At 26.9% G+C, this 14,722-nt stretch overlaps 3 protein-coding genes and 1 long non-coding RNA gene across 7 annotated transcripts; 3 read left to right on the top strand and 1 right to left on the bottom strand.

The window, feature by feature from the left end:
• Nucleotides 1–5,761: 5,761 nt before the first annotated feature.
• Nucleotides 5,762–9,286, bottom strand: LOC122525649 (DNA-directed RNA polymerase I subunit RPA43). 3 transcript variants are annotated; one of them, XR_006305851.1, is made up of 5 exons: nt 8,856–9,286; nt 8,549–8,691; nt 8,063–8,258; nt 6,208–7,962; nt 5,762–6,128 (listed from the first exon to the last, which is right to left on the bottom strand). XR_006305851.1 is itself a non-coding variant. In XM_043648568.1 (5 exons), exons 2-5 carry the CDS (start codon nt 9,044–9,046, stop codon nt 6,534–6,536), a joined length of 1,959 nt encoding a protein of 652 aa, XP_043504503.1. In that variant the 5' UTR covers nt 9,047–9,053; nt 9,131–9,286; the 3' UTR covers nt 5,762–6,533. The 3 variants fall into 3 exon arrangements, 2 of the variants coding, with proteins under 2 accessions (XP_043504503.1, XP_043504502.1); XM_043648568.1 differs by having other exon boundaries at nt 5,762–7,962; nt 8,856–9,053; nt 9,131–9,286; XM_043648567.1 differs by having other exon boundaries at nt 5,762–7,962.
• Nucleotides 9,267–11,002, top strand: LOC122525666. 2 transcript variants are annotated; one of them, XM_043648594.1, is made up of 5 exons: nt 9,267–9,286; nt 10,007–10,229; nt 10,317–10,440; nt 10,538–10,682; nt 10,778–11,002. In XM_043648594.1, the coding sequence occupies exons 2-5, from the start codon at nt 10,088–10,090 to the stop codon at nt 10,889–10,891; spliced, it is 525 nt and encodes a 174-aa protein (XP_043504529.1). In that variant the 5' UTR covers nt 9,267–9,286; nt 10,007–10,087; the 3' UTR covers nt 10,892–11,002. The 2 variants fall into 2 exon arrangements, with proteins under 2 accessions (XP_043504529.1, XP_043504528.1); XM_043648593.1 differs by lacking the exon at nt 9,267–9,286 and adding an exon at nt 9,293–9,460.
• A 51-nt stretch (nt 11,003–11,053) lies between these two features.
• On the top strand, nt 11,054–12,361 carry LOC122525668. The gene is made up of 6 exons (XR_006305853.1): nt 11,054–11,164; nt 11,239–11,327; nt 11,406–11,631; nt 11,740–11,818; nt 11,899–12,111; nt 12,194–12,361. It is a non-coding gene; the product is annotated as an uncharacterized LOC122525668 (long non-coding RNA).
• A 325-nt stretch (nt 12,362–12,686) lies between these two features.
• LOC122525660 (breast cancer type 2 susceptibility protein homolog) lies at nt 12,687–13,947 on the top strand. The gene is made up of 4 exons (XM_043648584.1): nt 12,687–12,875; nt 12,940–13,123; nt 13,203–13,502; nt 13,605–13,947. Exons 1-4 carry the CDS (start codon nt 12,715–12,717, stop codon nt 13,701–13,703), a joined length of 744 nt encoding a protein of 247 aa, XP_043504519.1. The 5' UTR covers nt 12,687–12,714; the 3' UTR covers nt 13,704–13,947.
• Nucleotides 13,948–14,722: the final 775 nt, after the last annotated feature.

The following is a 14,722-nucleotide window of genomic DNA, read 5'->3' as shown; positions in this document are numbered from 1 at the left end:
GAATGCGCTGACTTTTCTCTGATAGCCGTCCCGACAATCCGGCATCATTCTAGCTCCGGTTACCGATTTATCAAGAAAAGTATTCTTTACAATCTGTCGAGTTTTTGGACTTGAAGCACGTACAATCCTATCGGATTATTTTCTTACATGATCGGTTCCACGAACTGAATAAATCTGACTATTGCGACCGGATTCAGATAAATAGTTACGTGACGACGTAACAATATATAATAATATATATAAGTAACATTATCTTAATTTAAGCTTACAGAAACGTTGTTGTTGTTCCAGTAAATATTTTATTTTTACCTTAACGAGTACCTAATATATAATGTGCAGATTATCTCGGTAATTTGCAGATTACATAGAAAATTCGAGAAATGACAAAATTTTCGGCACTTTAACGGATCGCATTAGTTTAGAATGTTTTGTAAGAATATTGAAAATTATGAGAATACTTTGAAAAAATTATAGATTATTCTGAAAAATCTACTGAAGCTTCTAAAAAAATTTGGGATTTTTTTGCAATGTCGTTTAAAAGTTTATAACATTTTTTAGTTATAACAAAGTTACACGTACTTAAATGGAAACGTTTAAAGATAAAAATATTATTTTAACCTCTTAACTTACAACTACGGGCATAGCCCGTAATACGATGATCAGACCAAACGTAAATATCACGGGCATAGTTCGACATACAATGAAAATTCTTTTTTATCTATTCGATATTAGCTTTTTTAATTCGTACATATTATTCAGCAAAATAAATAACGGGAAAAAAACCAAATTACGTTGACTATAGGATCGACATAGCAGAATCACTATTGAAGAACATGGCCCACATTTTTAGAACGTAAATTGTAGGTTAGGAAGTTAGTCGATCAAACTCTAATACAATTATTGCTTTGTTCGAAATTGTTACGTCCTAATCGACGAATATATTAGAATTTAATTGCTAAATCTGTTTGAATCTGCTTGATAGGAGAATCCAGAAAGAAACCGAGAGATGAGGAAGAATTGAGGAATTTGAGAGGTGTACGTTAATGACTATTAACGACTGTTCACCGAAACTCTGGTTTTTAAATTGTTTAACAAAAAAATTAGATTACTTACAGTGTTGATAACAAATGTACACCGTTAGATTTAATTAAATGCTCACGCTTTGCTCAGAATTACAATGGTTCTCGTGGTGGTTTAATAATCCTTAGCCTGCGATAATATTACTCTAGTAAATATTACTAGCTAGTAATAATACACTTCTTAATGATTTTCCCGCACTGACACAACACTTGTTAATATTCGAAATTCGTGATTGGATAATTAGTAATTGATAAAAATCGGTGAATAGCGATGAATTTAATAATTCAATACGACAATACAATAAGAACAATAATGCGTTAATTATGTAAGACCAATAATATAATACTGATGAGTCAATAATAAAACGCGCGGAACCGAAGTAGCCCTTCTTATATAGACTAGAAATTATCCAATGGTGGAGGTTTTCTTGGACCTATTCATCCCATGCATTCCGCTGTGCTAATCGTTATCACGGGTGTTCCAAGAAATCGCATAAGCGGAGGCTGAATTCACCTTGTGCACAGCAGCAATTGTTAATGTAGTTTTGTATTTCATTTAAGGTCGCTCAAGCGCCTATGGTTTTTAATTTTATTCTGTCGCAAGTATTTAGTTTCTGCTGATACGTTTCAATTTTATTTCTCTCATTCATCCCTCCTTCTTATTCCAACGCGTAGCAGTCAAACGTCCCGGATTGCGCTTAGGTTGCAGTTTTGGGGTGGCGCGTGTACTGCGTAGAAAAAATTCGTCGAAAAGGACGAATAGGTAACGAGGGGAAAGGAGGAGGTTTCTGATGTACCACGTCATGGAAAAATACTGAGAAAGATTGAACATTTCAAAGGATAAAATAAAGTTGAAATATTATAATCGTGGCGGGACGTCACAGAATTAATTAAATTTAAACGAATTTCAAAATAAATTATATTTCTAAAACGTAAAGAAATCTTTAATGAACATTCTCTCTGCGCTTCACTTTTTTCAACGATTATCTTAAACAGAAATTGTTCGATTAAAAGTTGAGATGAATAATAGTTGTAACGACGTAGTACAAATATGAATCTTATATTTTAACAATAAACAAGAAAATACAAAAATACAAACTCCATCCCAATGTACTTAAAACAAGAAAACTCATATATTTTACTTTTTCAAATGGACTCATGCACTCTGGTCCGGTGTTTGTCTTCATAGTCCGTATACAGTGGAAGGGGAAGGGCTCTCTTTATCCTACAGGACGTTTCTTATTAAATCACGGATTTCCTATTGGTTATCAACAGGTCTTTCTTTTAACCGTACCGTTCTCGGAATTTTTCCGTCCAAACCTGCACGTGTAAACAAAAAAGGGACAAACACCAGACCTTTCCTCTTGAGGAGAACCTAATCTCTTAGATTATTTCTATCTCCTGTAAACTGAGATCGAGAAAGAATTATATATTTATTTCAAATTGTCAACACCTTTTGAAATCTTTATTTACATATTATTATTGATTATTATAAGAATAGTTTTCTTATGCGATGAGCTGCACGATTCAGCGTAATGTAACAGAAATAAAAACTAAATTATAAATATCACTTTTATAAGAAAGAAATTACTATTATTATTCGGAAATGTTTTAATATTTAAATTGATTTACGTTTATTTTTCATTGATAAATGCAGGATGAGTATCCTTCCCTTAGGATGACGATGAATATGAAAAACAAAAACTGATTACAAAAAATAAAACTTGAAAAGCTCAAATATACTAAAGTTTATAGAACAATATATCCTGTAAATAATCATTTCTAAAGGCAATATAAAAGACATTTAATAATATAATTAAAATATATATCATTTATAATTTAATTCATTTTTAAATAATTAAAATAATAATCATTTCTAAAATTAAAAGACATTTTATCATAAAGATTCAATAGTAAATATAAAAAGAAAGTGTAATAAACTATCAGAATCGACATAATTAAAATTAAAAATTATCAAATATTTGTGAAATGTATCAAAGTATGCAACTATTTGCTTGACAATGCTTGCTTTATATTTCAATATACAAACTAAAGCAATATGAATTACCTAAGTGTCATCACTTGTATAAAATAATATAAAAAGTACGTAATGTTAATAAGAATTGTTAAATAAAATTTTTACAGTTGTTTAAATAAAACAATAATTGTAACAACACACTCAGTGAAGAGTAATGTTATAAGTAAATCATTTTTTATACCATTCTATGTAATGAAAAACTTTTTATAATATTAAATATATTGTCTCATAATGTTATAAATAAAATTATTTAATTATTTAATACGTCACTTTTGAATGGTTTAATTATATTTCAATATACAAACTAAAGCAATATGAATTGCCTAAGTGTCATCACTTGTATAAAATAACATACAAAGTATGTAATGTTAATAAGAATTGTTAAATAAAATTTTTACAGTTGTTTAAATAAAATAATAATTGTAACAACACACTCAGTGAAGAGTAATATTATAAGTAAATCATTCTTTATACCATTCTATGCAACGAAAAACTTTTTATAATATTAAATAATGTTTATAATGTTTAAATTTTATTTTAATTTTTATTAATTTTTATTTTAATTTTTATTTAATTTTTATTAATTTATTAAATAATGTAATCATAATGTTATAAATAAAATTATTTAATTATTTAATACGTCACTTTTGAATGGCTTAACGTTTGAAAGACAGAAGGGGAATGGAAATCTTTCTCTGTTTATACTTGAGAGTGTCGAATGTTCAGCTGTGTTTTTGATTTACTCTCGGCTCGAGAATTTCCTAGAAATATTCATACACACCTAAATAATTGTTGTACGTGAAATGTTTTGTATTTTTATTCTTTCTCTCTGTCTTGCTTTTTCTTCTTATCCTCCCACTATCACAGTCTCGTTCTCTTTCTTTTTCTGTCTTTTTCTCACTCTCTCTATTAGTATAATATAAATAAAATCAAATATAGGATAGTTGTTACAAGTTACTCAAATGTATGAATATACATATATATGTGTTTTCTGTTTGACGAGAATCAAATTGAATACAAAATACAATGTATATGAAGACATATTAATCAAAATTTATTTATTAGAGAGAGTATCATTAAAGATTGTAATTAATACAGATATAATGAAAATAAGCTGGAAAATTGAAAAAAATATTGTTAAGTAACAAACTTTAGTATTTAACGCGAAACTGAGCAACAAAGATTTTATTTTCACTGCTGCAATGATAGCGACCTTCACAGTGCCTGAAATTAAAAAAAACTAAAAAGTTTATTAAATTAGAAGGCATTGCCTTTGTATTGCCAAAGTATTGAAAAAGAAATTGAAATTTAACAAAATGGCAGAATTTTTAAAAAAGTTTCAAATTTTACGTGAAAATTTGATGATTTTTGGCCTGCCAAAATTACATTTTTTATTCGATCCGAAAACTGGAGGTTCATGGTATGGAACAACATATATAAAAGAAGTTGCAACAAGAATCAAATCGATCGTATGATTCGTCTTCGAGTTATAACTGCAGAAAATTTGGAAAATATACTTTCGAGAAAAACGCGTTTAAAGTTTAAGTTACTGATATCACGATTATAAATCGATAAATATCATACCTACTGCTAATCTGCTATTCTAGGCTCATACAATGAACCTTCCTCTTCTTCGAAAGACACCTGTAGCTCAAGAGTCCACTGAGGTATGTATTATTATTTTTTAGTTTTAATTTGTTTCATTTCCTCTCTATAGTGAACACCAATTTAAGTTAAAAATGAAGAAACTAGATTACATGCTATGTGATTTTTTATGCCTTAACCATACGATGACAATTTTCAGATTTAAATCTAAGAATACCGATAAATTACAATTATTCTCTTTATCCTGATATTATTACAGACATTAGTGAATATAGAATAGCAATATTCTGTTTAGTTAAAATATTTAATCGAGTAAAAAATATGTATTATATTATTTTTTAATTCAATTTATGAGACTCTGCTTCTCTTTTTATATTTTTTATATTTCATACATAAACTACTTTTTTAATTAGGTTTAGCTAAGTATGCAGCTTTACATTTTTTATTCCAATCAAAGATTGTAACATGTCCAAGAAAAAAATTCGATTAAAGCATCGGATCTATGCATATAAATTTCATTTTCCAATGGTTAAGGATATAAAGATTTCTTTTAACTAATGTTTCCTTCGTAGAGATTTCATATAAATTATTATGCAAATAGAATCCCACCGTAGTTACATGAAATAAGCAAAACATGAATTTGTTAAAAGATAAAAATAATAATCTTGTTTCAGAAAAAAAATAAATAATATAATTCTATTGAAAAATATTTATTTTAAGCATTAGAAAACTTATTCTCTCCACATAGATGATCAATCATTTTACTGGAAGAATATTATTTTCAACAAAGATAAGAAGAAACAAATGATACTGAAATCATCAAAAATTTTAGAAAACACTGTCTTCTTTTTATTCACACTGGGAAAAAACCATATACATTAATATTCTATCAAAAAAATTGAAAAATAAATGCATTCTAATTATTTATCAATTATTTTCTACAATAATTCTTATTAAACTATTATCTCTTGTAACTTTTTGAACAGTATCAGTATACATTTAAATTTCTGTTTCTGCAAAGAAGTGTAATGTCTATTACTATTGTTAGAAAAATGTATTTAAAAGAAAGTATCCATCACAAACAAACGCGGAACGTTGTAAAGCATATAGGCTGTGAAAAAAAATGTTTTGTTACGTAAAAGAAGTATAACTTCTTACGTGTGTACATAAGGACACACACCAGGTTTTTTTTTGTATATAATTTTAAATTCAATTTTAAATTCTCTTATAATATTAAATAGACTTTATTGTTATTAGTAACTCGCAATATTTGGACTTTTCTTATTTCTTAATTATTATATTTTATAATGTAAAATCACACTTTTAAATTTAATTTTATTGTAACGTTAAATAGAAAGTTTCTTTCATAATCTTTCATCAAGCTTCCAATTATAATAGTTAAAAATCTGTAAAAATTCTGAGTTATAGCAACAATTATAAGGAGCAAATTAACAGAGTTTTAAATTTTTGTAACAATTACTTTACCTTGAATAAAAAATTGATCATTCGATGCCGAAAAGCACATGTTATTTAGACGGAAAACTTATATCACTGTGCGTCAAAGGTTAAAATTGAGATAGGGTCTTGAAACTTGAGGGATATTTTTTTTTTATTAATTTCATATTATAGGAGTCTCTGAGCACATAAAAATTGAAAAATACCCAAAATAGAGGCTACCTTAATATATATATATATAGGATATATATAGTTTGAATGTACAATTAAAATGGTCCAGTTATATTGTTATATATATAGTTATTGTAATATTATATACAAATTCATACTTATATACATACACACATACATACTTTCTAATCTTCAAAGGACGACGATCTTTCAATTTTAATTCTTACATTGCTAGGTGAAAATACGAAATTTTCTTCTTGAAATTTTTTCGAACAGTTTTTAGGAGATGAATAAATATCATTTTCATATGATATAGAATTATCTAATTCACTGTTTTTAAAAGGTTTTACATCTTCATTGTTAACTTCATGTTTAGAACGTTTCTTGCGAGACTTACTGTGGGTTGGTTCATTTGAAAATAAATATTCTACATCTTGTTTAATAAATTCATTTTTTATCCTATGCTTTTCTGTTTTTATCTGTGTTTCTCCTAGTTCTATGGATGAATCATTTACTTTAGATTTTTTGTGCGATTTCTTAGTAATATTTTCATGCTTTATTTCAGATTCCTCATTGAAGCTATCATAATTATCATTATTAAAATTCTTTTTTTTCGAAGATTTCTTGCTTGGTGATACTTCATAATTACCTAATTTTTCTTTTTTTATTGGGACAAGTTCATAGTCTTCTACTTCTGGAGTTGTAGCACGTTTTCTTTTATGTTTCTTCTTTGAACTTATTTTACCGTCAGTTTCGTTATTAAACGTAGATTTTTCTGATTTAACCTTGATTTTTTGTTCTTTACTACTACTTCCTTGAGTGTTTTCTGACTTGCTAGATTTTTCCATTTTAATTGTAACATTATCACTAAATTCAGATTCAGAATTTGATAAAGATTTTTTTATTCGTTTATTAGATGATTTTCGTTTATGATTTGTAGATTCTTCTTTGATATTATTTAACTTGGGCAATTTCTCTGATTTAATTGGTGTACTAAATTCATTATCATAATGATTTTCATTTTCTAATTCTTGTACTTCGGAATATACGCTTCCATTTAGGCTTTCATCAATAGCATATTTAGACTTTTTAGAATGCTTTTTAGATTTTTTCACATGAACATTTGATTCACTTTCAGAATTGGAAATATTCTTTTCTAATTTAACTTTAACGTTACTATAATCAAACTCTGAATCCGCTATCTCGGATACCACTTCTGCAGATTTTCTTTTCAAACTTTTATCACGTTTTTTCTTTTTCTTAATAGACGTTTCATCATCATTTAAATAATCAGCATCGTGGTAAGAAATATCAAAATGTTTTTTCTCCTTTTCTGTTTCATTCGTTGATTCTTCAGATTTTTTCAACTTTTTCTTAGAACGCTTTTCATTATATTCATTTGTTGTATCTTCGCTGCTAAAACTTCTTTTCAAATTTGTAACATGTTCTTCCGAAAATACTTGTTTATTTATTTCTTTCGACTTTCTCTTTTTCTTATTCAAAGATTTACGTTTTACTACACTCGAACTATCTGTATCATCGCTTTCATTAGCTTCATAAAATGATCCGTTAGAAGTTTTGTGCAAAGGTAATTTACAACCTTGTAGATAGTCGCTGTATAAGCAAGAATAAAAAAATGAAAATATAGTCTATATTTTAATAATTAAACACACATAATGTTTTAAAGGAAAGAGTAAGTTGATCATTAACTTACGCTTGATTGAATACCCCTCGAATGAATGGTAATCTACTATTAAAATCCAAATGCGTAACTGTAAATCTAACTTCTTGACCTATATTTACCATATTGCCTGGCCATTTTTCAGCATTTTCCGGTCTGAGAATAGATACGTTAAAAGTTTTGTGCATAAGCACACCGATGTAGTTAACTCCCTTTTTATGAACAATACCTAAACAAAAATTGGAGATTACGATAGAAGAAAAATCTTCAAATAACCTCAAAAATAAAAAACATATTAGATCAGGGATAATAAATAAGATTTGATTAACATGATTAAAATATGATGAAATTGGTTATGATCTTTTTCCTATATTAATAATTCTATTCAGTCTTACACCGACTTCAAGAATTTATGATTGTATTGAATAACCCATGCTTTCTATGAAATTTGATTGAACGCTAAGGTTAGTTTTACATAAACAAGCATGCTACTTATTAACTATCTTTGTGTTAGATAACCTTTTAACAAATTCCCAACTTGCGGTCTAAATACATAAAAGTCTGCTTCAATATTGACATGAATATAATATGAGTCATAAAATAAGTCTCCATAAGTAGTCAGTAATTTGGGATTTTTATAAGCTAAAAGAAAACCTTGTAACCTAAAACAAATTATATATAAATATAGTTATAAGTTATAAGTATTTAATAATAAGTAATATAAATATACTATACTATATAATAAGTAATATAAATATATTATACTATATAATAAGTAATAGTTATAAGTTATAGTTATAAGTATTAGTAATATTGATATACATACTCTGTATCATATGTGTTCAAACCAGAACTCAATATTTCATTTAATGCTGCACTAAGATCATTCAAATGAAATGGATGTAATCCAAGATGTTTATTCATACGTTCATAATGTACTTGTGAATTTTCATCTTCTAAAAGACCTTCTAATTCTAATAAAGACCAGGTTATACCAGTATATGAATTAAACTTCATTTTATTTCTAAAAAACACTTAAATACAGTTTCCAGAATCAATGAAAAACAAAAATTGAGAATTGGAGTATAAACTATCAGCAACCTATGTTTCTGATGTTTGTATTAATTATTGTTTATCATTACGTCACGTTTATTCAACACAGAAACAATACTTCATTGGAAACTAAAGAATATCTGCAGTGGACAAGTATGTTGTTATACCGGAAGTTAGAAATTATTTTGTTGCATCCAGAATAAGGTTAGTTTGCATGTCGCGTGCATACCATAGTGACATTTTTTTTCTTATATTACTTTTCTTAAGTAAGAGTATTAAATATTATTATTTAAATGTAAATACTATTATATTCATATTAGATTCCCAGATTGAGAATTGCAATCAATTAACAATTTCGTTTAAAGTAAATATTGATCGGTAAGTCTAACTATAAAAACTAAATATTCCTAACCTCACATAGTAACATTGTATAATGTATTTCTTATTTATTATCAATTTGTTTGAATTATAAAACACAACTTAATATATATATACGTATATTAGATATTTATATATTATAAAAAAATATTCTAAAATAATAGATTTACAAAATTTTGTATCTATATGAAAATCATTGATAATACTAATAGTATCTAGGTAAAAATTCATCTATGATTTCCGGCATTTGAATGTTAAATTATTGGATTGAAAATAATTGTTTAAAAAATTAATATTGCATAAATTAATTCACATATATTAATTGTATATAGTTTGAATTATTATTAATATTGCTTATAATTAATATATATATATATATTGTATCTGCAAAATATTTTATATTCATTGATGATGATATTTTTTTATTTGGTTTTAGATCTCAGGTGAGAATTGAACTGATTTAATGATATATTTTAGGTCATCGTTTGAATCATTTAAAAATAATTAAAATAATTTCTAATTAATTAATAATTTGTATTTTTACAGATATAGAAAGTATATGTAATTCAAGTGAATCCAATATATGAAATATATTATAAATGATATCTCAATACCATAAATTTGATTATGGATGTCAATACAGAAGAACTTACTTATGAATATTCTACTCCTATAAAAAATAGTGAAGGAAATATTACAGAAAACACAACAAATGGCTATGTATCAGAAGACACTAATTGTACGGCTAATTCGAGTGAATTATTTTCAGGTAATATTTGTTAACTTAATTCATTTATCATTACAATATTTTAAATCATATATATGTATATATTTATATATGAATAATATTTTTCAGATAATGAGAATGAGAATACAAATGAAAATGATTTAATATGTTATACACCTAATGTTTCAAAAACTGAGACTTCGTTTTTGAATATCTCTGAAACGTTTTTATTAGATACCAATAAACTATTCCAGTAAGATATAATATTTACATATTTTATTATTTAATAAAAATACGTATCATATAGTATAAGTATATATATGTATGTATATATATTGTTTTCGAAATAGGACTCCAAGTGTAGAGAAACCAGCAGTTATTCCAAGTACACCGTTAAGTTTATTACCATTTATATCAAAGATTAATGAGCAGTGGACATCTGATTTAGAAACACCTCAAATGAATAAAAGTTTTCCTATAAAATCATCAGAAAGTGTAATTAATTTGATTTCATTTAATAAGAATGTATATTTTTGTATGTGTTAGTTACATACGTGTATAATAATGTAATATTATTGATTATATTTTAGATCGAACAAACTGTTTATTTAAAAGAATGTATTCCAAATAATTCACATTTTAAGAATATATTTGAAGAACCTACATCGACGTCTCCTGTAATAAATTATACAAGAATGAGATGAAGAACTAAAGGAGAATTTTAAGAATACTTTTGCTAACATGAACGTTGTTAAAATTGGATTGAATAATCAAGATAGTGAAAATGATATTGTAGCTATGGATACATATAGGGATAAGAGAAGAAAAATATTCTTCTGAAAATTAATAGCGGTGCGCTGTTTTCTCTGATGCTTGTTTGCTAGCATAGATTAAGTTTGTGCTAGCGCTTCGCTGTGGAAAATGATGATAATGTGACAGATATATTGCGAAAGTGTCTTGAAGCTATTTCAGAACAAGTTAGTAACGTAATGTATATTAACATTTGATTTTTTAAATTCACAATTTAAATTAACACTTTTTTTTTCTATAGCTTATCGATTGAGGTATATCATAAGAAATATTAACAATCACATTTACTACAACTTTATCATTAAAATTTCGTTGTATTGATTTTTATAGGTAAAGTACAAACAGTCTTCTTAGTATTTTCCTATTTAACTCATTTTATGTAATACTAATTATTTATATTTTCTATAGAGAAGAAATCATTTACTATAATTCAAGTGGTTTGGTGATAGAAGATGGTGGATATCTTATATCAGATAAAGATAATTGTATAGGAATCTCTAAAATTAAATGATCCTTTCTTGCAAATCCAGAAATTTATCTGAGTCTTATTCCTAGAAATTGGATTGAAAATTACAAATGGATTATTTGGAAACTAGTACCATGGATTTAAATTTAATTTTATTTGCATATCTAGGTAAATAGTATTATTGTATTATTATTATAATATGGGTCTATTGACACTAGCTAATGTTATGATACAACTTAAATATCGTTACGATTGTAAAATTGATAAATCGCAAAGGTCATGTTTAAGAAGGATATTGGAAAAAGATGATTGTGCATCCAAACGAATGGTTTTATGTGTATCATCTATTACTGAGGTAAATATATATTAATAAAAAATAAATTTCATTATATTTCTTTAAAAAATTAGTCAATGTATTTTCATTTTTACGTACAGTCCAGAGATGACAAAAATAAAGAATCTAGTACAATAGTATCAAACATAAATTATTGGAAAATAATATTAACAGATGGATGGTATAGCATTCCTGCTTTTATTGATACAACCATGATGAGTTACGTAACATCTGGAAAAATACGCGAAGGTACAAAATTAATGATATTTGGAGCAGAGTTGTTGAATCTTGATCAGGCTCTCCTTTAGAAGAGAGTATGTATGATTACAAAATTTAATGACATTTTTCTTTTTTATGATTGATATCATTTTAATATTATTATATCTTATCAATTAGATTCCACACGATGTATCATTAAGAATTCATACCAATTTAACCAGAACAACTAAATGGGATACTAAATTAGGGTATACACATTGTCTTGGACCTATGCTAATTAAATTAAAAAATGTATGCCCTAGTGGTGGTTTAGTTGGAAAACTTAAAGTTATGATTACTAGAACATATTCAATGTTATATCATGAAAAAAATCCTTCTGGAGAATCTATTATAATAGAATTTCATTTTCGTACAATAATTTTAATACTTAAATAATATATATGTTTATATATATATATAAATTAACTTTTTCCAGTTTTTCGAACAGTTAAAGAGAAAGCTAATCTCGCTTTCGAAGAACAGTATAGATTGAAATTAGGAGCGTTTTATGCAAAAGCCAAACAAAATTTGGATTTTGCTAGAAATGATAATTTTGATTCCGATGATATTGATTTGAATGGACAAGAGAAAAAAATGATAAATCAAAGTCGCGTAGTAGAGGAATTTAAGCAAAATTAGAATCAAAGTTACGTGAAAATATGCCACCACCTCGTCAAGTTTCATCGGTTCTTAAAGTTCGCATCAATGAAGAAAATACAAGTGCAATATTAACAATTTGGGCTCCTAGTGAAGATATTATCGATATTTTTAAAGAAGGAACTCGTATATCGATTCATAATGTAATTGCTTCTGGCAAGCGGTATGTATTTATTAAACATAGTTTCCTTTTTTTTTATTTTATTATATTTAATAATATTTTATAGATCCGGTGATCTTCAACTTACAGCATCTCGAAGTACAATATTTAATAAAGAAGAAATATGTAAAGATTTTCCTCAATCTTGTATTTATACTCCATTGCGGAGTATAACAGATCATTCGTTTAATCCACTTTATGGAGAATTCGATACTGTAGGGGTCGTTTCGTCAATTATTAATTGTCCTTATGTAAGTATATTTATTGTTATATTTTTAAATTAGTTTAAAGATACATCTAATTGATATAATATTCCTTTTTTTTTTTAAGGGTATGAAAAATTTTGATGCTGTAAATATAGCATGTCCATTGTCACATGAAAATCCGGAAGAAAACGATACATCAGGATCTTCATATTTATCTATTTTATTTTGGCAAGGCGTATCTACATTTGGTTATACAGAAATTCTTACTATAGGTTCTCTTGTAGCCTGTAGCAATTTAGAATGGAGATGTGCCACTACTTGGAATATACCAATAGCATATTGTACAGATAGAAGTGTATTTACGCGTAATCCTCGGCACAATCATCTTCGCCAAGCTTTTGAAAATATTAAAGATTTAATCAAGGTAAATAATATTTTTTATTTTGTTTTTATATTTATTTTCTTGTTTTGTTATTTATCTGGTAGATAAAATAATAATATAATTCTTCTCTTATATTTTTTTTAGATACCCTATGCGAGTTATGCTGCCAAATGTGCAGAAAATATCTCATTAGAAGTACAAAAGAAAACAAATTTAAGAACACCTTCGTACATTACTATATAAAAATACCCCAAACAAAGAGACATTGACCACAAATAATTTATCTAATTCAATAGGCTCTAATCCACGCTCGGATACACGAAATTCTTACTCGATTAGATCAGCAGCTTTGCAAAGGCGTTTAGAAAAACTTCATTATTGTTGTAATCCACCCGAACTTTCTCCAATTGTTTTTTAAAATGCTTCGAGTAGAGTGTTACTTGATTTTCGTTCCCCTATTCGTAATAATAATTTAAAACCAAAGAAACTCGATTTTTGAATCGTCGTTTGTCTTTGCAACATTTTTTTTATATTGTCCCGGCATACCAGAGTTTAATTATTTTCGATCTATAGAAAAAGAAACAAGGGAGAGGTAGAATGGAAAAAAATAATATGGCTGTGGAAAGTGCATCGTCCTCGTCAAAAGTGCAATTCGCAATAGGTACGAAGTATCGGCTCATTGTCATTTTTCAAAAGCTCATTTGCGCGTTCACTCGTCAAAAAAGTTCGTGATTGCAAATCCCTGGATTATGAATTACACAACAACAATACCATCATCGAGGAAACGTCTGAATGCAACGTGGACGATAGGAACAATAATTTTTTTCCTTACTAGACTTTCGTTGTGAAAAAACTACGACCACACGAAGGCAACAACAACAACTATGACGACCACCAATACGAATTCGAATAATCGAACTAGTGCCGAGAAAAATAACCAAATCGCAATTTGTGATGCATCAGTTCCTATCGAAGTAAGTTATCGCGTTATTTTTCCTTTTTTATTTCTCTTTTAATAGCCTTTTTTCTTTCTTTTTTTCTTTTTTTTATAACATTACGTATCGTTATCGAATTCTTTCTCGTATCTTTTGCTTTTGTATCAAGATTAGGTTAGAATTGCATAAAGACGCCATGACAGTTGATTTAAAATAAAAAGAAAACAAAAAGAATAATTATTAAAAAATAGATACATTATAAACAGCTATTTATAATGTATCTAATTATGTAAATAATTATGTCTAATACACTAAATAATAAAAAAT

The sequence above is a fragment of the Polistes fuscatus genome, unplaced genomic scaffold (genome assembly GCF_010416935.1).
Source record: "Polistes fuscatus isolate 324 unplaced genomic scaffold, CU_Pfus_HIC Scaffold9, whole genome shotgun sequence".
Classification (NCBI taxonomy): Eukaryota; Metazoa; Arthropoda; class Insecta; order Hymenoptera; family Vespidae; genus Polistes; species Polistes fuscatus.
Note: the sequence above shows the minus strand (reverse complement) of the source record. Positions and strands in the feature narration are given on the sequence as shown.

Excerpts from the sequence above, each read along its gene's own strand:
- LOC122525649 (XM_043648567.1), bottom strand. The coding sequence starts at position 9,046 with ATGAAGTTTAATTCATATACTGGTATAACCTGGTCTTTATTAGAATTA. Across the intron at positions 8,692-8,855 it reads TTGAACACATATGATACAGA|GTTACAAGGTTTTCTTTTAG; the intron begins GTATGTATATCA and ends AATTTGTTTTAG. Across the intron at positions 7,963-8,062 it reads CGAGGGGTATTCAATCAAGC|CGACTATCTACAAGGTTGTA; the intron begins GTAAGTTAATGA and ends TTGCTTATACAG.
- LOC122525666 (XM_043648594.1), top strand. The coding sequence starts at position 10,088 with ATGGATGTCAATACAGAAGAACTTACTTATGAATATTCTACTCCTATA. Across the intron at positions 10,230-10,316 it reads TTCGAGTGAATTATTTTCAG|ATAATGAGAATGAGAATACA; the intron begins GTAATATTTGTT and ends AATATTTTTCAG. Across the intron at positions 10,441-10,537 it reads GATACCAATAAACTATTCCA|GACTCCAAGTGTAGAGAAAC; the intron begins GTAAGATATAAT and ends TTTTCGAAATAG.
- LOC122525660 (XM_043648584.1), top strand. The coding sequence starts at position 12,715 with ATGCCACCACCTCGTCAAGTTTCATCGGTTCTTAAAGTTCGCATCAAT. Across the intron at positions 12,876-12,939 it reads GTAATTGCTTCTGGCAAGCG|ATCCGGTGATCTTCAACTTA; the intron begins GTATGTATTTAT and ends AATATTTTATAG. Across the intron at positions 13,124-13,202 it reads CAATTATTAATTGTCCTTAT|GGTATGAAAAATTTTGATGC; the intron begins GTAAGTATATTT and ends TTTTTTTTTAAG.